Source organism: Pempheris klunzingeri, chromosome 21 (assembly GCF_042242105.1).
Source record: "Pempheris klunzingeri isolate RE-2024b chromosome 21, fPemKlu1.hap1, whole genome shotgun sequence".
Taxonomy (NCBI): domain Eukaryota; kingdom Metazoa; phylum Chordata; class Actinopteri; order Acropomatiformes; family Pempheridae; genus Pempheris; species Pempheris klunzingeri.
In genome coordinates this window covers 16,293,030-16,314,152 of record NC_092032.1, presented here as the reverse complement: position 1 = coordinate 16,314,152, position 21,123 = coordinate 16,293,030, and the positions used below count along the sequence as shown (strand labels likewise).

Sequence of the window (21,123 nt, the reverse complement as noted above, 5' to 3'; positions counted from 1 at the left end):
CTGGTCTGCGGTCTCTTTAAATCCAAAGGCAGAGGACGAGAGCTGCGCGTCCTCACGAAGTTGTCTGGCCGCTGTGATTGCCCGCACTCAGCGTGATAAACAGCTGCTTACCATTTAGGGCACTTCTCAAAAGTTTCTCTCCAAACTCCTCCAATCGGGCTTTTTCTTTTTGTGCACAAGGCTCTGCGTGCGTCTGTGGATGTTCACGTATAGAGAGTCCGCACCACTGGATACTCAAATGCGGATTCAAGGTTTGCGTAATGCTGAGGCGTCCTCTGTTCAACATCTGGATTAACTATTTGGAGTCAGAGCTAGCGGGCCTGCACAAAACTGAGACTGTCTAGCCTATCTTTATGGAAAGACTGCCCTTTTCTCTGGAATTTAACGCTTTTTGATTAACCGAGTGTTGCGCATAGATTATGTATTCTTTAAAATGGGTGCGAACAATGGAAAACAGTATGGAAGCGAGGGTAAGTGCCACATTTGCTTGAAAAAAACACGTTTTATGTGAATTCCACTGGGAAGAAAGTAGTTTTCAATCAAACGCTAATATAGCGACAGCGTGCCACTGGTGTCCAACTTTACGCCAAACAGGAAACTTTACAAAGTTTCTTGTGGTTGTAGCCAGCTTGAGTTTGTCTCTGAACATTAGTGAGCTAGCTTCAAACTAGCTCTATTCCCTCTATATCTTTAATTTTTCCTGCAGTAAGCGTTTGCTTCACTTTGTGTGGAGTTGAACATACACCAGACTTCATTCAAAAATCTGCTAATTGTAGGACGTGTGCCACAGTGGAGCTGATGTGAGCGTTTGTATTTAAAATGTCTACTTTTTATACTTATTATGATGTGCCAACGTTTATATTCTTCATATCAGATAGAGTGACATCTGGTGGTGGTGTTTTAAATGCTTTAAAGTAAACTGTTTAATAATATTCAGTTAAAAACTAAAATTACAGCTGCTTTCAGTGCAGCCATTTCTTTTTTTTTTTTTTTTTTTTACATTCATTTTCTCCAGAAAATTACACTAAATTCAGCTTCATGTAAAGACATTTTACATTAAGTTATAATTAAAGTGTGAGAGGCACCATGTCTCATAATATGCACAGGTTTTATTTGAAATTGTGACATTTCAGATCAACAATGCAGACAGTTGAAATCAAACATCATCTCACACAATCAGGCCAAAACAGCTGACCTGGCAACACCAAGTGGCCTAATTTATAGCAGATTGTCTTTATTCCTGCAGGTTTAGTGGAGGTGGGTCAAAGGACAGGGGTGTTTGGGTGTGTGAGCACTCCGTCATTCTTATCTCCCTAAGAGCCAATTCCAGACATTTTTGTCCACAATCTGCTAACATATTGTTGTTTGGTTTGGCAGCCATTTTGTGCCTATTGGTGCATGCCATATGATCCATATGTAAACAAAAATATGCAAGTAGACATCTTTCAAAGACACAAAATAGCTAAGTTAATGAGAAACGCAGTGAGAGCTTAGATGTTTTCTTCTAGTGGATACACCCAAAAGTAATTTGGGTGTATCCCCAAAAGAAGCAATATTGAAAATATGAAATACGAATGACCTCAATCAATACTACTACCCGTACAAGTCTATAAGATTTTTAAAAAGTAATGTAGAGCCGATGGCCCAGCAGACCGTCCATCTCTCTCAGCTATCAGATGGGTTCAGAAAACTGTTCCACCCAACTGGAATGCAGTTTAAGTCCGTGAGGGAACAACATCAGACATTTTGTGTGATATTATAATAACCAAAATCCAAGAAGACTCCCTCTATGTATTCCACAATATTGATAAAATCTCCAACCATGGCATTAATGAGCCTGGCTTGTAAGCTCAGCGCTGCGTTGCTATTGCCATGATTACTCTTGATTCAGTTCAGAATATTGATCCTCGTTTTATCCCTCGTTTCTTTGTCCTATTTCATCTAAGTTCTAATCTTCAACATTACTTATTCAGAAAAACTGTGGTCCCACTCTACTGAACGTTTTATTTCTGTCTCCAGGGCCGAAATGTTTGTATAAATAACATTCCAGTGTGCTCTCCTCCTAAGTCAATAACTGCAGAGAAAAGATTGGAACTCATGATGTTAAAAATAACAAGTGGATCAGCTCCACCTGGGAATCCAGCCTGTTAAGGTACATGAGCAGATTCCATCGGAGATTTGAGTCTTTTATTTGGGATTCAAGCCATCCTTGGGCTGAATTTCCAAATCGGTGTCAAAAATATGATGTAGGCTATGCAGATTATATTTTTGTTGTTACCTCTAGTGTTTCTCAGGGTCTTAATTGTACCTTTCATTGGAAAAAAAAAAAATCTGGAACTTGCAAGATTGCATTAATAGTTATACCGAGTTTAGAGTGCAATGCCTTTATTTCATGTTGTATATGAAAGAGGTACAAACACAGACTTGAGCTTTTTGTAACTTTTCTAGATGTTAAGATGATGACTAATCATTTAAAACCATGATGTTGTGTGCGCTCAGTCTTTTTTTCAGGGGTTCATTGTGGTCAGTACACATTGTCTGATACAGCGGATGGCTGTGACATCACCACAGTATGACTCTTTACTTTCTCAGATGTTCTCTGAAGTATTTACTTCAATCTAGTACTTGGCAAGTAGTTTCTGTTGCATTGCAGTTACATATAGTATGTAAATACATTGGATTGCTACTGCTGAGAAAATGCTGATCATTAAATGTATCATTTCTGGGATTGATTTTATGAACATATCAAAGACTGTAGCTTTAATTCTGGCAATATTAAACAAAGCATTTGTTTTACAAAAGAAAGTATTACTTAGTATTTATGGTATCATCTGGTTGGTATAACCAGTGGATAGAACAAGTCTAGAAGTCTGTCCACATCTGTTTTCAAGTGTGACTCCACAATTAATTACACACTGGTCACAACTATGCAGGAACTCTCCACCAACACATTATATAAGCATAAGACAGGAAGCAGGAGCTTTTCTCAAAGTTGTTTTTCCATGAAAGACAGAAAACAATTGGCCTTGCATGGCTCCGAACACGTCAACCGAACAGCCCTGCAGAGTTCCCTGTGCTGAAGAAAAGAATGCTGTAACCAGCTAAATATTAGAATATATTTGCTCATGTTTGCTCAGTCTTGTGCTTTCTGCTCTGAGCTCTGCTTAGATATTAGAAAAGTGGTGTCAGGTTGACATCTGCAAGCTGCTCATGAATTTCTGAGTCATTTCTGGGGACCGACAGAACCATAGCAGATGTGCCGGCTCAGTGATGTCACCACAAAATGTCATTCACACTCATACCATATGAGCCGCATTCGTTTAAAATAATTTTATATGCACCGTTTGATCATGTGTCTTGTACGGCTGAGAATGGAGTCACAGATTGCATTTTTCTCTCTACGCAAGCTGTCATATTTACTACTTCTTTCGGGAACTGTCTAGTCTGTTTAGGTGGCTGCACTTGATGTGCATGTGGCTGTGACTGTTTGGGAATACCTCTTCAGCCTGTCGTGCTTGGTGAAAGGCACATACTTAGTTTCAGGAAAGCCACAAAGCTGCATTTATGATCTGACAGAAGAATGAAATGCCATAAACAACTACTCCGCAGGCAGCCTGCAGTCACCATGGTAGTAGAGCATGTCGTACTCCAGCAGGAAAGGCGCACAGTCAAAGTTGTTTTGGAAAATTAGCATTCCTGTGTGACTGTCTAAAAATCCAAATCTTAAATCCAATAATACGAGGATAGCTCACAAATCAAGAGTTGAAAAGAAATAACTTTCATGTGGCAGGACAGACTGTGCGACCTAAGAAGAATGCAGCTGATGATATATTTTATTCAAATTCATCATTAAAGAGGGTGATTGTTAGTATTTAATGCAGGAACGTTTCCTCACTCATCCTCTGTGGAAGTCAAAGCTTTCAGCAGACTTTTATTCTTCCTCCAAATATTAAAAATGGACACTTACTCAAACAAACCAGCACAGACTTTGTGCATGTGCCAAGGCTAACCATTCATCCAAAATTGGGGAACATAAAAGTCATGAGAGCAGAGAGTGATGTGATTATATTTCCTTACACTTCATACCTCCTTACCGCCTTAAATACATCATCAAAGTGCAATTCCACCTTATCTCTGACAGAAACTCTTCAGGAATTAAGTTTAAAAAGTGTTTTCTCTCAAGCAAAAATGGTAAAAACCAACGAATCATAACTGCAGTTTGTCATCTTAGAGTTGCCATACTGTGTCCCAGCACTTTTGTTTTTCTTCCCGTTCCCCCTGCAGGTAAAGGGAGCTCAAGCATCTCCTCTGACATAAGTTCGAGCACAGATCACACACCAACTAAAGCTCCAAAGAATGTGGCTACCACCGAAGGTAAGGCATCTGGTGCTCATTAACCAAACTCCCCTCCCTTCTTCATTCCCTTCTCTTCTTCTCCTCCTCCCACCCCTCTCTTTCCTCCTCATCCACTTTCTGTGCTGCCTATTTTTGGAGAGAAACCTGCGTGTTCCTGGGATAACCCTAAATTGAAAACAAACTCACGGCTCCCATCAGAACCCAGAAACCAAAGGCATTTCTTAGGCTTTGTTTGAGAAGAAGAAGGAGAAGAAAAAAAAAAGGAAAAGCACACTTCTGGCTTCTCATTGTGCAAGAATGTTTATCTAAACTGTGGTCGTATCAGGCTCAAAGCGCTGCCAGGGAGGGAGGTAGGCTACGTGTGCTGGAGAGAGGAGGGTGAGGGCTGGAGGCCGAGAAGGTGCGGGGAGTGAAAATGGGAAAACAGAGCTTTACCTTCTTCTCGGACTCTGTTGTTACTCCTCTCCATGCGGCTCCCTTTCGCCTCCCCAGTCTCCTGCCCGCTCTGGCAATCTTTCAACCCTGGCAGAGCGACTGTGGGGAACGGCTCCTCTTTGACAGGAGTGTATGTGTTACCAATGTAAACTGTATGCTCCCTGTAATGGTTCAAAAGTACTTTACAGCTGACAGATGCCTTCAGAAGCCTCCTGCCAGCAGTTGTCTTGAGTGTGGATAGTTCTGACACATTTTTAACAATCTGTCAGTCAAAGCAGTAGTTTTTTTTGTTTTTTTTTATCATAAGAGAACGCAACAAAATCTCATAGCGAAGTCAAACAGTACATACATACACACAAGTTCCTACATCCGGACTGTCCCACCACTCAAAAGCTTGTGCTCTCTAGGAAATCATAGTTTATCATAAAACACATTTATATACTCATAAAAGATTTCATACCACATGGTCTCAACCAATCTGTGTTTTAATTTACTTATTTATTTTTACAATAAACTTGCCTACGGAGCAAAATCCAGAGCAAAACATGTCCACAAGCTTAACCACAATTATTATCCCCTCTCACCTTTGGGTTCCTTTAACCAAAGCAACCTGAAACACAACATGGACGTATTAAAAGCTTATAAAGTTAAGGAAGCAAATGTGTTAACAAGCAGTTGCTTATTTTCGCACCAAGCAGACAAAGACAAAGGACGAGACAAAAAAGACGAGCTTGTTACTACAAGCGACTAATCTCACATCACATCACATCACACATAGTAACTTGATCCATTGCTAATGTGAATATATCTTTTAGCATTTCGGTATAGCACTTTAATTTTCATTAGCTTTATAGCGTCTTTTAATCTGCTAATGTGCTAATTTACTTAATATCTCAGTGTGCTTTTCAGGTCGAACAACTGTGGTAAACTTCCACTCAGCAGGAAATGCTGAAAGAGTGGGAGTCAGACAGTGAAACGACTCACTGACTCATTGATTTTGATGAAAATGATCAATACTCCCCACGGGTACATCATGGTCTCTCTCTCTTTGAGCTGTGGTCTCCTCTGCCTTTCTTCGAGTTGACCTGTGACTCACCGACCGTTTTGCACGCTCATACACATATATACCCTGTTCCTCTCATGCATTGTCATCACCAATCTTAAATTTGCTCTGGCGTGATGAATGTAGTATTCTTGTGGTTCGCAGCTGCCCACAAGAAAACAAATACCAGCTCCAGCCTGTGTTTAAAGCCGCCACTCAGCCGGAGATTTTCAAGGTGTTTCTCAGAGAGAGAAGAAAAGGGGGAGAGAGAACAAAGCCCTCACGAGACATCAGACGGGCCTTTGGTTTCACGCAAGATGTGCATCAATTAGGCTAGTTTGTTTTAGTGAGGTTAATTCACTGATTAACCTCACTAAATATCGAGTTAGATGTACGGCCCTCTTGTGAGTGTGCATTAGAACGAGGCAGATTAATGTTGCTCATTCGGCTTCGCTTTGGAAATGCTGACTCACTTGTCCATTGAGGAGCTGCTGGAAGTGCCCCCAGAGTATTTTGGGGAAATTGATAATCGTCCTCAATGTGTCTACTTGGAGAACAACCTGTGCAGATAGAAATATAGACAGAGTATAGACCACGGCCAGTGGCTTCCCCACCATAATTTCCCTCCTGTGTTATGACTGAAATTGTTATTTTTTTCTCCATGCTAAGTGGGAGTAATTACATGGTCTGGAACCACCACGGCCACAGTCAAATCCCCCCTCCTTAAAAAGACACACACATGCGAGTACACAAATACACACACATGCATACTGGCGTTCGCTCACTCACACACAGTGGCAGGTCACACAGTCCTTGCCCACCTCGTCCTGTGGTCCACTAAACTAATCAGGAAGCAGTCTGGGCTGTTTCCCCACCACACACTGGGAGTATTCATATTAGGGCTTACACAGTATCCCCATGCTGCAGCAATGGGACTGCTGCATTCATTTTATATGTACATCTACTGTGTCTTTATGCAAAATGTAAAATAATGTGCGCCGAATAGCAGAAGAAAGACGAATAAATAGATGTTTCATACATGAATAGCCGTCTATTTCTGTTTTATCTGATGAAACAACATCTTGTGTGGTTCCCAGTAAAAAGGACTAAACAAAACAAAGTCATTTTTATATCATTGAGATAATAAATGAAATACCTTTCTCTATCAGATAGGGCTGGGCAGTGTGGTTGAGTAAGTAATATCACAATATTAAAAAAAAAAAGTTTGCTTTCTTATTATTGTTACGCTTCAGGGTATGAAAAACGTTTGCAAAATCACATCTAAAGTAGACAAACAGATGTTTCATGCAAAGAACTGTGCTTCAGCATCATGTTATACATCCGATAAAACTTTTCACACTTCTAAATCAAAACCATTAAGAGCTCCTTTTGTTCGTTCTCAATGACAGCGCGCTTGAAATGATACTTTAGACAGCTGAAGCATAAAGCTCCACTATATAACTTTCTCTCAACAGGCGCCACATTGGCCACAAGAGATGAGACGTGAATGGCAAACGTCAATAACATAGTGTAACAGTAGGTCAAGTAGAGAAGAGTCATCGAGCCAACAAGCTGTCTCAGTCACACAGCAGTAAAGTTAACTAACATTAGCTCACATTATCCTCCATAAGCTGCTGGTCATACCAGACCAAGTAAGGTTGTATCTGCAAAAGCTCTAAGTGTAATGAACTGAGAACTGAGTGTGTGTTCATACTCTGTTCAGTTCAGCTTTTCATTTGTATGGGAAACTTTCTTATTTTCTCTTTCAAAAGATATATTACCTCCCCTTTAAAGCCCTACATGTAAGATCCAAACCAGAGCCACTGAGAATGAATGGCTGGAGACAGCACCAGTTCTAACCAGAACTTTTTCTTTTTCATACAAACAAAAAATTGTGCCATCAGAACAATCTGACAGATGCTATAATCATCTCAAAACTCTTCACATAAGTGGCTCTAAAGTCAATAAATCATAATATTGAACTATTGTCCAGCCCTAATATCAGCATGCAGATGGAAAGTAGGCCATTGCCTGCTCTCCTTCACCGCTCCAATGTGTATTCCCACAAAATCAACATTAGGAAGTTACGCTCCTGAAAACAAACCGAGGCGGGCAGTCATCTGGCAAGTCCTTGCAACGTGTCTCTGTTTTCATTTATTATTTAGACGGGTTTGCGGTGGCCTGACCCAGTTGAGTTGCTTATTAGCTGCAGACTGAAAGGCACAGTCCTGGACAGTAAATCCTTCCTGTGGGATGAAATTGAGTATCTCCCAGCAGGGGTTACGCAGTGACCCTGTCTGGGCCTCAGGGGTTTGCTTTGGCACAGCCGAACAGAGGGTACTTTAGGAATGCGGCTTAGACGTGGTAGGAGCAAAACTGACAACACCCTGAGATGTTCGGCCTGCGTCTCGTAACTCTTAAAGATGGTTCTGATCCTCCTATACCGGCCGGAGCCTGCGCCAAGCTTTAGCCGCTGATGGAACACAGACTCACGGGGGCGTTGATCATGTCCAAGCAGCCGTGCTTTGGGGTCAGCTCCTTCACCCGTCTATAATGGCACCAGGAAGGTCGCTGAGAAGCAGGGAATGGTGGGAACAATGAACATGCCGACTTCCTTTCTGTCTGCCAAGGACCAAAGAAACGGTGATAACAGTGTTGTGGGGAAAAGCTTACTCTGTCCTTCCACACCACAATGTCCTCAGTGCACAAATGTAAACATGGCCGTGAGACCCATTCAACTTTGTATGTTAAGCAGGTTGTGAAAGAAGTCATGGACGGAGTTAAAGGCACAATTATCACCTAAACAGACCGCCCTCTCCGGTTGAAAGGTTTAAGGCTCTTTTTCACCTTTTGGGTGTGGTCAGAGGTATAACCACGCCCACCAGTGATGTCAGAGGGTACTGCAGTACACTGGTCACACACATTTTCATCACACATTTATTTTACATACAGTTTTTTGATGGCAGTGCCAATTGCTTTACCCACAAATAATTTTTTTTGTTCACAGTCTGGAAAGTTTTCCTATTATGCAATCAAACCAAATACCAAACGTATTTGGTTTGATTGCATAATAGAGACACAAAAGTAACCTCAAATGTTGTTGTATTTCCATGTAATGCAACTTTATACTTTTACAGAAAGGGAAATATGGTACTTTTTATTCCTCTACATTTATCTGACAGCTATACTTACTAGTTCCGTTGCGATAAACGCTCTGCACACTCACACAGGTGTTTCTTATTACTCTGGCTAATAAAAACCTAATGTTTTTTTATTTGACCGGAAAAGAAAATGAGGGAAACACGCAGTCTAATACGATAATATTACAGTGATACACACTCCTTATATTGATCGGTTCACATTATTCCCACTGTGCTGTTGTGAAGGCAGCGTGGGGGTCAGCCGCGCAGTCTAAACAGCCCCCCCCACCCTCGAAAGCTCCTGTCTCCAACATGTTGATGTTTTTGCCGCGACGAATCCCTCACACTTCATCTGTAAACTAACCTCACCCATACACTTGTGTTTACCCAAGCAGATATATAGTGTTTCAGTGTTGATTTTCACTGTGCCAAATACGAAAGAGGCTGCAGTGAGGTGTTTGTGTGTGTGTGTCTTTGCCGTTGGGACATTTTCCCCACGGAGGGAAGATTTAAGCAGTTGTCCCCCACTCGTGTTGTAAACGTGACTTTTATCATTCATCAGCAGTCATTACTGCAGTATATCTCATAAGCCAAACAACTGCGGGCGAACTTTGAGCCGGTGTGACAAATTTATCTAATTGAATAGTTGGTGAAACTTAATGCTGCATTTGCTCTGCTGCTCTACAGCTGTGTTGGAAGTTCTCACACAGGCAGGGAGGTTTGTTTAGATGAAGAAGTATCTGTTTTTAAGGGAAATGTTTGGCATGTGATTGACTCATTAGCGGAAATGATGCTCTCACTCTATGCACAGAAATCCGCAGCCTTCAGATGTTTGCACTCATAAAATGCAGGCACTAGTAAGAACAATCTGTTTACCATTTTGACTTATGACACAAAGCAGTGGCCTGCAGTTATTTTAAGGCTTTTTCAACAAGCCTATAGCAATTGCAATTGAGAAATGTCAGTGCTTTACTCCTAATCCTCATTGGAAATTGTCTACGTAAAGAGAGAACACAGTGAGGTAAAGAATGCCAAAGTTATTTTCCCCAGATTTTCTCCATCAGCTGTCCTCGCTCCTCCCCCTTCCTTTCTACCGCTCCTAGAGCCAGGAAATCTGAGCAAAAAGGCAGAGAACAAGGCAGCGAAAGAAAAAAGAAAACAAGTGAAAGCAGTTTAGAGAAGGAGGAGGAGGAGGAGGAGGAGGAGGAGGAGGAGGAGGGGAAGCAAAGGAAAAGCAGCTCAGTGAGCAGAGCAACTCCATCCCATAACTCTTCTCTGATTACTGCTCCGTCTTCTCATTCTCCGTCTCGGGGAGGAAGCACTGGCCCTGTTGTTTTCAATGCGTTTGCCATTTCCTTCAACACGGTCACATTTCTCAGTTCTGTTACAGGAGCGCGCTTGACAGGAGTTGGGAAAGACGCCACCTGGCCGAAACACGCGCTCGCTTCCTGTAAGATTTTGGCTCGCGGGTGATGTTTTTACTGTGATACACCTGGGTCTCTGGGCTTTAATGTGGCAATATGACTACAGTTGTGGACCAGCTGAACTGACACATTGGACCTCCCCTCCCCTCTTTTCGTGCTGTGGTTTGTTTCGTTACGTAAGCAGGGAAGCGTCAGTTGTGGCTGAGACTGCAATGGCACAAAAATGAGGGGAAAATTTCTCTCTGTTCTTAAAGGGGTCTTGGTTGGACAAGTTGTGGTTTATGAGAAACTTTTTAAACTTAGGACAGACTTAGTCTAGCTGTTTCCCACTGCTTGAAGTCTTATGCTAACCTAGGCTGATCACCTGCTGGCTGTAGCTTCATATTTAGCAGAAAGACATGAGAATGGAATCAATATTCTCATCTAACTCTGGGCAATAAAACAAATAAGCAAGGTTCCTCAAATTTCTAACCATTCCCTTCAAGTAATTACAAACCACATATAATAAAAAATGTCTTTGTCAGAACGAGTCATGTTTTTGCGCCTTTTTCTTTAAAAAAAAGAACCTTTTTGAGGGCCTTTCTCTTGGACCAAAGCGCTGTTAGTGAGACAAAATAGCCTCTCTCTGGAGTTGAAGTGAAATCTTTTCTGTCAAGGGTTTATAACCGCAAAAGTTCCAGCACTTCCTTTGCTCTGTTGCTTCAACCACATGAGATCATTACATTTGCTCCTCATCACAACCAAATCAACCGTTCACGCCAGCGCTCGCTTTTCCATTCCTGCCTGACGTGCAGTGCTTCTCGGTGCTGTGTGCAGCCAACGTTAACCTCCTCAGTCGTTTAACATGACTGTCACTCCGCACTCTAACCCTCCTCACACACCGCTGCCAAAAGGCATAAACTGTACAGAGAGGCATGTTGTGCATGTGATTCTCATACTCTGTCGCCCCATCGTTGACATCCTGATTTAACAACCTGCAAAAAATGACATCATCTTGAATGTCAGTGATTTTGCCAAAAGTTGGAACAGTTTTGTATGATGCCAAATTGCTTTTGGAGTCAGAACTGTCATCTCTATTCTGGAAAATTTGTGCTGTGACGAATGGACACACAACTGCTCATTTTTGAAGGAGTGCCTTTGAGTAGATCGCGCCTTTAAATATGGCTTTAAGATATCTAAGCGTCTCAGTCCTCCTCAGCTGAGGGCTTTGAGAAGCAGAAAAACTCCCGTGAGGAAATTAGTCGCGTTGTGCTGAAAGACTGTTATAGTTCCTGGCGCAGGTACGGCCGAATCTGCTGCTGCGCGAGCTTCGAAAAATGAATCTGAAGACTGAGTGAGTGTGAGAATAGCTGCAGTCCAGAAGTAGTGGAGTTATGGGGGTTGTGCGGAGCTGAGGAGTCTGTTTCCTGTCCAAGTGTGCACATTGTAAAGGAACCAGCAGGCCCTATTGTCTTTCAGGTTGTCCAGTGACGTAAGACCTTCCTGTAGTGAAGGCTTCGCTGATAGCCCAGCCGCCACACTGTACGGTAATATCAACTTCCATGTATTCAATAAAACCCAAGACAGACACAGATGTTTTTTATCCCAGGAGTCCTCTCCCTCAGTCGGATGTTTCCCTTTAAAAAAACTGGAGCACGTAACCGTTTAGTGCTAATAAATCAATTGTGTTTTTGATTCTCTTTCAGTCAAATCCCTGCTGCCTGGTCATTTTTTTATTAGCCGATTCTTCTTTTTATGCTCTTCACCCCTCTCGCATTGATTTGGATTTGATTTGAGTAGAAAACGAGCAACTCCGAGTCCCTCGCATGCAGTGCACCGCCCTGTCACGGCCTTGGCAGCGAGCAGCACAGTGAAGCTTGCAGAGCAGGAACATGTCACAGGGCTAATGGCATTGAGGTAATGGATTGGTCTGTTCTGCCAGATGCAGCAGTAATAATCCTACGAACTCCAGACGGGGTCTTAGCAGAGCTTCACAGCGCTGCAAGATCCTGAAAAGGATCCCTATAGCTTTAGTTTATGACCAGACTGCGTCAAAGTCTGGATTGACCCTGCCTGTGCACTTGTCTCTGTCTCTGGTAAAGTCTGCAGACTCTTTTGCCAATTTATCTTCCCTCTTTCTTTTCCTCTTGCCCCTATTTTCTTTTCGAGGCCCTCAAATCACTCCCTCGAATCTGTTTTTGTACGCTGCTTTTTAAAAAAGTTCATCAGGTTTTTGTCATTAGGACGACATCAATCCGAACCTCCAGCTGCGCCCCTTCATCACGCAGGCATCTTGTCTTTTCAGTGATCACTTCGATTGATTTACATTAAACTTCTGGTATCAAAGCACGATCCAGATGTGTCTCAGAAGTAAGGCTAAGTCGACGTTAATGGGATCCTGCTGCGGCACTGCTGTGGATCAGCATAGATTTGGGTATTAGTGGCAAATGATTTCTGCCAAGTATGCCTTTTCTGTGGCTATGCGCACATTCAAAATGCATGAGTTTCTCTTTCATTTCACCACTGTTCCGTTGTTCTTTGTCCAGGGTAAAGACCAGATGTTCCACTGTTTCTCCTTTGATTTCCTAAACCAAACTGAATCTTCCACCATCTGCACTTCCAGTGCCTCTAAGAGCAGTTTAACAGCTGCATGGTATTTGTTCTGTTAATGATAGGTTTGCAGCGATACAGAGATATAAAACACGACACCACCGGTTGGCTTCAGCAGTAACTGAGTGTTACAAGAAAGTTTCGAGTTTGGAGCTGCAGGTATACGTTTTACACTTGTCCTCAGTTCCCAACAATCCTAACTCAAGGTCCACTTACTGGCTTTTTCTGGATCTTTTTAATTGTATCAGATGGTTCTTATTGTTGGAGTTTGCTCAGTTAGCATGGAGATATGTATGTTGACATGGAAGCTCAGTAACTGTTATGATTTCATCTCCAGGACTTTTCATGACTGTTGGCTTATAATTTAAGAAGTTCGTGGAAATTTAAGTAGAATTAACAACTCAACTCAAGTTGAACTTGAAATTGATGATTGAGAATATTTTTTATAGTTAGGTGGTGTAGGACTTGTATGCCAGTTGTTCTGTCCCAATGATTATGGCACATCAGAGACAAATGTGGTTCCATCTTTGAGGCTTTTAACTTTCTCAGGAATCTTAATGCACTTTCTGCACCTGATGACTATTCTTCATCTGGAGTTTTTTGTCATGCCTAGTTGCATTTTTGCATTCATATTTTTTTGTCTGCATTATTCTAGAGATGGGGCCCAGAGTGTGATTGCTGAGTCTGGTGTCTTTGCAAATGTCTGCTGTTTGAGAATATGGGAAAATGTGATTTGATGTGTCCTCAGAGGCAAAAATGATTTCATATCCAGAAGTGACGAAGAGTGAAAAATTTGAAAGAAAAGTGAACATTTCTCCGTCATAAGATCATTTATCAGCGAGGTTAACGTGCTTATCGTTCGAGCAGCATTAACAACCAGTTGTGATTGGATAAACAGATGCCTTATTCAGCAAGAACGCATAGATAGATAACACCTGGATGTCCTTAAAGAGACCCAGGTGCTATCTATCCAAAATCCAGTGCAACTAAGAAACTGTGAAGCTGTCTCCAATTAACTTTTCCCACCAGCTGCATGTAAGTGTGACTTGATGAGAGAAGGAAGGAAAGGGGGGAGGATGTAGTCTTAATTAGTAGCACTGTGTTTCTCTGGGATTGCAGTACTCTTCTGATCAGGGACACATGTAATTACGCAATTTGGAAGTTGCTCCTTAGCCAGTGGCAGATGAATTTGTCTCCTGCGTGCAGATTCCAGCGCATCAGCTTGGACTTGGATAATAAAGAAACGCCTCAATCATCCATCAAAACAAATGACTCAAAAAATGTGGCTCTGTGGAAAATCTGATCTTCTCCTGGGCGTCTTGATTTTTGCATCATAAGATCTTTTTGTGGTGACATCACAGGATTGATACTTGAATTCAGATTTTTTACCATAAATGTATGAGCTCATATCATTAATGCTCTTTTTATTTAATAAAAAATTCAATTGCATGAGCCCACTTGGCAAAAATCTACTGTTTTCCACGTGTTTGTATTGCTCTGTGTTGCATAATACGTGGTTCCAGCCATGTTGGATAAATCCACAATCACTAGGTATTAACTCAGGAATCTTGCAATATTTGCAGTGTACTTGAATAAACATATAAACCCCCGCACCACTATTGTCACGACATATTTGGACAGGTGTGTTAAATTCAAAATAGATGAGGTGTTTATAATGACCTCAGACCATTAAATACTTTGTATTAAGCTAAAAACACAAGCCAAGATAAGCTAGATGACCTAAAAGGAATAATCCTACACATTTAAAGTTAAACTAATCATATAGGCAGACCACCCACAACAATGTGATGCATTAAACCCAAGCTGAGGTCAGCTGCATCCCACAAGAACCATTAAATCCCAACATCCCTGCCTAAGCTGAGTTAAATAAGTCTGATGCAGATTTTTATAGTGCAGTGCGTTTTCGACAGCGGAGCTTGTCGGTTCGCTCAAATTTGGATGCGAGTGAGAATTTTAAGGCCCACGAGAGGGAGTTTTAAAGCAGCCGTGATTCGGTGGACATGCTCCCGAAAGGATGAGACTGTGGATGTCATCAGAGGCGGACCGAGCCAAGGTCTGGAATAGAGATCCTCGAGGCAGTCGTAAGGTCGGTGCCGCTGCCCAGCTGCCTGTCAGTGCACACAAATCCACATGACAGACAGGACGCTGTCCATTTGTCATGAGCGGGCCGACACACACTGTGTAGAAGCAGCTGCCTGTCACTCCTGAAGGATCCATAAACCAACATGGTTCAACTAACAACTTGGACACAAAAAGAAGCACCAGAAGTCCTTCTCAGCCTGTTCTTGTTTCCACTTAAACAGCATCTAAAAAAACAAAACAAGATTAGACAAATTAGGCTGATGAAGGATTAGGAAGTTTGTTTGAGACAACAGCAACAGGGTAATCATTGCATCTCTACCAAGGATCTGCCAAATGACTTTTTGCACTGTTTTGTATATAATCACACTGAAACAATTAGCAAATTAAATTATACTACTCTCACCAGCATTTTGTTGTTGTGTTTTCCCTCTTTAACTATTTCTTATTTAGACTTAATGAGCCGAATTTAAGCTCCACAACTTTGCTTAAACCTCAGTAACATTACAAGAAATCCAAAGTCCTAATATGGATACAAGTGTTTAACCAGTCTGCAATGTTTGCCAATTCCACTCAAATAGTTCCTGGGCCACCAGAAAGTACTTCAGCATGGACTATTTTAGGGGTGGGAACTCTAAATCTACCTAAACCTAAACCTAACCTTGGTAACCGAGGTTCCTGCAGTTGACAAAGGCCATTTTGTCTTTTTGTTACTTGTTGAATTCATCACATTTTTGATACTTACAGTGGAGATGAAAACATTGAAAACTAGAGATGAATTCATTCTAGGCTTGTCCTTGTCCTCACCTGCACTCAAACATACAGAATTATCCTTAGTTTGAAACATGATAAAACCTGAACACCTTGGGAAACCTCGAACAGCTGTACGTGACATCATACATGTGACTACTTGAAATGCTTTTAGTGATGGCTATCGGTCAAACTGAACGCCTGCAGATTGGACAAGACCAATTGGAGGGGTGATGAGGAGATGAAGATAGCATCAGAGAAGAGCACTCAGTGTCCCAGTGAGATGAGTCAAGGTCCAACGCCCCTGCTTACGAGGCGAAGTGCTCCGCCGTCTCACGCCACAGTGATGGGATCCAGCCAGCGCTTTTCACAGCTGCGTCCTCAGACATGGCGGCAAATCAGCGCACATATGTCAGGAGGGCCTCAGTGTTTACACAGAGCTAACCGAACATTGTCAGCCCCATCACCAAAATCCTCAGCTGGCCGCTTTGAAGTCACAGAGTTCATCTGATGAAGAGGCCCTGCGACTGCTGCGCAAATGCCAGAAAGATAAATGTGACACATTTTTTCCCCAACATCTGAAAACATGATAACGAGATCCATGGAAACTCCTCTTCACTGATGATAAAAGCTTGTGCGGTTGTGGCACCATCACTGTGAACGCTGCACTTTTTCACCCTTTTTCTTGGCTTTTTGTCTATTTTTCTGATTCCCACAAATACCTGGCAAATATAATGTGACACTCTGTCATTTCCGGCATAAATATAGTAAAGATTATTGGAAAATAGTAATTTCAATGACCACAAAGGTAAAAGAAGAGTTAGTTAGTCTTTCAGTGTGAAACACACTGAGTCATACAGCAAGGAATTCATCACAGGAGAGAAAGACAGACAGACAATGGCCTTAAAGGTCCAGAATGCAATGCAACCACAACGCATGTTGCATTTTAAAGAGGCATTCCACCAATTTAACGCATTAATGCGGTTCACGGGTTAAAGTGACTCCGGTCTATACTATCGGCTGCCATCACAAGGTCTGTGGTGCTCTATGGGGAAAATGATTTCCGGGCTGCAGGGATTGGACCTAAGGCCGAGTGGTTCTTCTAGGACATCTATGTGTAGCTCTTTCTCATCTCTTGTTAGCTTCAGGCTAGCAGCACGAAGCTACATTACCTGCTGCTCCAACCAGTGGTTGAGCATTGCATTGTGGGTGATGCAGGTTTTGAAAGGGCTAAAACAATAGAACTAGGATTACAATCTCACAATGTCAGTTGTTGCCCAGAATTCTGTGTCTCACTCTTGGCTACTTCAGTTTTTTGCCATTCATTTTCAGTCTGTACCATGAAGGTCCCCCGGCTGTATGGAAGTGCTGGTGTACCCCTTTAAGATGCAAACTTTCCCTGAAAGTCTTTCCTTCTTGGTCATACGAGCTGAGTCACCATTGGCTGCCCACAGATGACAGGATAGTCATTGAGGCCATGTGTTTTTAGTTGTCAAAAATCATTCTGGGAAATGTAGGAATTCAAAACTTCATGAGTCAGATTTCAGGAAAGCACAGCAAAAATTTACAGTTTCCATTGCAAAGTTATTCCTGGAATGCATTCAACATCATTGATGATTAAAAAATGTTCCTTAGGGTGGATTTTCCCTTTTATAGACATTGCAGCAGTCTGCTGCACCTTGGCTTATGTTATTTGTTGGGGAAAAGTCAAATCAGACTTAATTTTAAAAGCTTTAACACTGTTTAAAACCCACTGTCAGATTTGTGAAACCTTTACTTTAGTGAAATCACCCTTTTTGTTTTTAACAAAAAACCAAAAAGGGTGACTTCACTGTATTTTCTCCTTCCAGGTCACATTAGATGAAGAGAAGCTCTAAGACCACAGGACTAAATTAACAAGTAGACTGAACAGACTGCTTAAAACACTGTAGTGTCTCGTCTTCTTTTCCCCTTGTCCACATATATCTTGTCCTCCTTTTACTCAGGTTTGGACTCCAGCACACGGACTTTGAGCACACCCAGCCCCGGTCTTATCCTGCCATCCAAGTCCTCCTCTCTCTCCTCACCTGCCCTCTCCAGCAACGGCCATGAGACCAACTCCTCCTCCTCCTCCTCTGCCCCTGCCGAGACCGTCGCCGTGGTTCACCCTCAACCTGGCACCCACACACGTTCCCGCCAGCCAAAAAGCCACCACCACGCCCCCATCGACCTCCTCCCCGACCACACCCTTCTGCAGATCTTCTCCCATCTCTCCACCAATCAGCTGTGCCGCTGCGCACGCGTGTGCCGCCGCTGGTACAACCTGGCGTGGGACCCGAGGCTGTGGAGCACCGTCCGGCTAACGGGAGAGCTGCTTCACGCCGACCGTGCCATCAGGGTCCTGACCCACCGGCTGTGCCAGGACACCCCGAACGTGTGCCTGACCTTGGAGACGGTGATGGTGAACGGCTGCAAAAGGCTCACCGACCGGGGGCTGCACGTGGTGGCTCAGTGCTGCCCGGAGCTGCGTCGCCTGGAGGTCGCTGGCTGTTATAACATCTCTAATGAGGCTGTGTTTGAAGTGGTGTCCCGCTGCCCCAACCTGGAGCACCTGAACCTCTCAGGTAAAAGGAAATACACTTGAAATCAAAGCCATCTCACCATCTCTGATTGGTGGTGGACAGCAGGCCATGTGGCTTTACCTCAAAGAATTCCTCCTCTCAGTCCCCCTCAGTCATTTCTGTTAAAGCTGGTAGAATCATTAGAGGAGCAGGAGAAGCTCTGCCAACCTTAAGCTCCCATGTGGGAGAAGAAAGGCTTTCTTTAGCTGAAAGCAGAACTTACCTCAACGTGAGTAAGGAGAGCGGTCTGCTGCTTTCATTAAGGAAGTGACACAAATAACATTGACTTGGACAGGACTGTGGTGGCAGAGCAACGTCTGTACCATTAGCACCAGGAAGTAAGCTCTTTGTTAGCCTTAAAAAACTTGTGGCTTTTATTTAAAAGGCACGAAATAATGGAATCAAGGGAAGGACATCAGCCTTTGATTTTATTTTTCCATGAAAATTGACCACAATTTTGCTTTTCATGGAGCTGTTTGCACTCAAAACATTTTCATGCTTCTAGTTGCAGGCGTGTGTCCAAATACAGCAGGTTTCACTCTGGCGCCCTCAAGTGGCATTTTATAATTGAGCTCAGAAATAGTCAAGTCTGCCTTACAACAATACCCACAGGCCTGTGTGTGCACTGAATGTATTTCTTTTCTTGATTCTTCGTGTTCATACTGGCCACTAAGAGATCCCCTCCTCATGTGCTTCTAATACAAATTCCTTGTTCATTGGAAAATGGTTTTATCTGGAGCTAATATCAGGCTTTCCTCTTTTTTTTTTACCTCTCTTGTGGTGGAGTGACTAATTCAAAGAGGGAAATCTGTACTAAAAAGACTCATACTTTGGAAAAGACTCACAGACTGCTGAAGCCTCAGCTTAGCTTCAGCTAAACCATGGAATGCATTTTTGCTTTGGACTTTTTTTCTTCCCCAGTCGCTTAAATTAGAAGCACATAGGGAATAAAATCTGTTTCGTTGCTCACAAATGCACCAGCCTGTTGTTTCAAGTCAGACTTGAAAATGAGCAAACTTATCCTTTAAATAAAAACAATCTACTGTGGAGAAATAGTTTGTCTTTGTGCTTACAGCCTCTGTTTCCTCTCCCTCCAGGCTGCTCCAAGGTGACATGCATCAGCCTTACCCAGGAGGCCTCGCTCCAGCTGTCCCCTCTGCACGGCCAGCAGATCTCCATTCACTACCTGGACATGACCGATTGTTTTTCCCTTGAGGACGAGGGCTTGAGAACTATCGCCTCCCACTGCCCCCGGCTGACCCATCTGTATTTGCGCCGCTGCACCAGACTGACGGATGAAGCCTTGCGCCACCTGTCTCTCCACTGCCCTTCGATAAGAGAGCTTAGTCTTAGTGACTGCCGCTTGGTCGGGGATTTCGGCCTGCGCGAAGTCGCCCGCCTGGAGGGCTGCCTGCGCTACCTGAGCGTGGCCCACTGCACCCGCATAACCGATGTGGGCATGCGCTACGTGGCTCGCTACTGCCCTAGACTGCGCTACTTGAACGCGAGGGGTTGCGAGGGGCTGACAGACCACGGCCTTAGCCACTTGGCCAGGAGCTGCCCCAAACTCAAGTCCCTGGATGTGGGTAAGTGCCCGCTTGTGTCGGACAGTGGCCTGGAGCAGCTGGCGATGTACTGCCAAGGCCTGAGGCGAGTGAGTCTCAGAGCCTGCGAGAGCGTTACAGGCAGAGGACTCAAAGCTCTGGCTGCCAACTGCTGCGAGCTGCAGCTTCTCAACGTGCAGGACTGCGAGGTGTCGCCAGAGGCTCTGCGGTTCGTTAGACGCCACTGCCGGCGCTGCGTCATCGAGCACACAAACCCCGCTTTCTACTGAGCCGGGGGGTTCTTGGACTGGTCCTCTGACAAGTGGATGTTCTAATATTCCTGCTATGGAGTTGGCGGAGTTCAGCAGCTGATGTGTCAGAACTGGTTGAAAACTGGTGTGCAATACTGGCCAGAACTTGTCTCTTTAAATCCACTTGGATGCTGTCATTTGAAAACACTTCCATAGAATGTATTTAACATATTTATCTGTAAAAAGGCAGAGAAGTGCAGTATTTCAGTATATTACTTTTTTTCAACATCACAATGTAACAACATGCTACAACACTGAGCACTGGGTACAGTTGTGTTACCATTTAAAAGCATTGTAATATATTTTATTTTAAAGGTCACCACCTTAAGGCCCTGAAGCATAATCAGTATCATACATTACTACGTCTATTTATAAACCGCAAGTATCTTCAGACTAAACCACTAAGAATGTAGCAGCAACTAAAGCAGATCTGGTGAAATAAAATTATTCTCAGTTTCACTTCCTTTATCTTGTGTGCATATGCACTTTATACAAATATGCTGACAATCACTTCAACTGAGCTCAAAGTGTCATCAATTCGTCAACTGATTTGCTGTAAATTACAATTTAGAGATGATGTTTTTTTTTTTTTTTGTACTGCCAAATAGAAAAAAAACTGTTATAGGATCGTTGTTGAAAATAAACAAGAACACATTGCTGCTATAGCTGTGCCAATAAATTTCTTCAAAATCTGCCTCCACCGCTGTGAATATTTTACTCACCCCCTCATTAGAGTCTTAGAGGATTTAAGCCTGCACATGTTTGGGAGTCATTAATGTTACTGAGGGATATCTAGGAATACCATATATGGATTTCCTAAAGACCGACGTGT

General features: G+C 42.9%; 1 protein-coding gene across 1 annotated transcript; it reads left to right on the top strand.

Annotated features, from left to right (window-relative positions):
• The first annotated feature begins 44 nt into the window (after positions 1–44).
• LOC139221184 (F-box/LRR-repeat protein 7-like) lies at positions 45–20,956 on the top strand. Its single transcript, XM_070853098.1, has 4 exons — positions 45–470; positions 4,285–4,374; positions 17,822–18,439; positions 19,534–20,956. Exons 1-4 carry the CDS (start codon positions 434–436, stop codon positions 20,268–20,270), a joined length of 1,482 nt encoding a protein of 493 aa, XP_070709199.1. The 5' UTR covers positions 45–433; the 3' UTR covers positions 20,271–20,956.
• The last annotated feature ends 167 nt before the right edge of the window (positions 20,957–21,123 follow it).

Excerpts from the sequence above, each read along its gene's own strand:
- LOC139221184 (XM_070853098.1), top strand. The coding sequence starts at position 434 with ATGGGTGCGAACAATGGAAAACAGTATGGAAGCGAGG. Across the intron at positions 471-4,284 it reads AAAACAGTATGGAAGCGAGG|GTAAAGGGAGCTCAAGCATC; the intron begins GTAAGTGCCACA and ends TTCCCCCTGCAG. Across the intron at positions 4,375-17,821 it reads GAATGTGGCTACCACCGAAG|GTTTGGACTCCAGCACACGG; the intron begins GTAAGGCATCTG and ends CCTTTTACTCAG.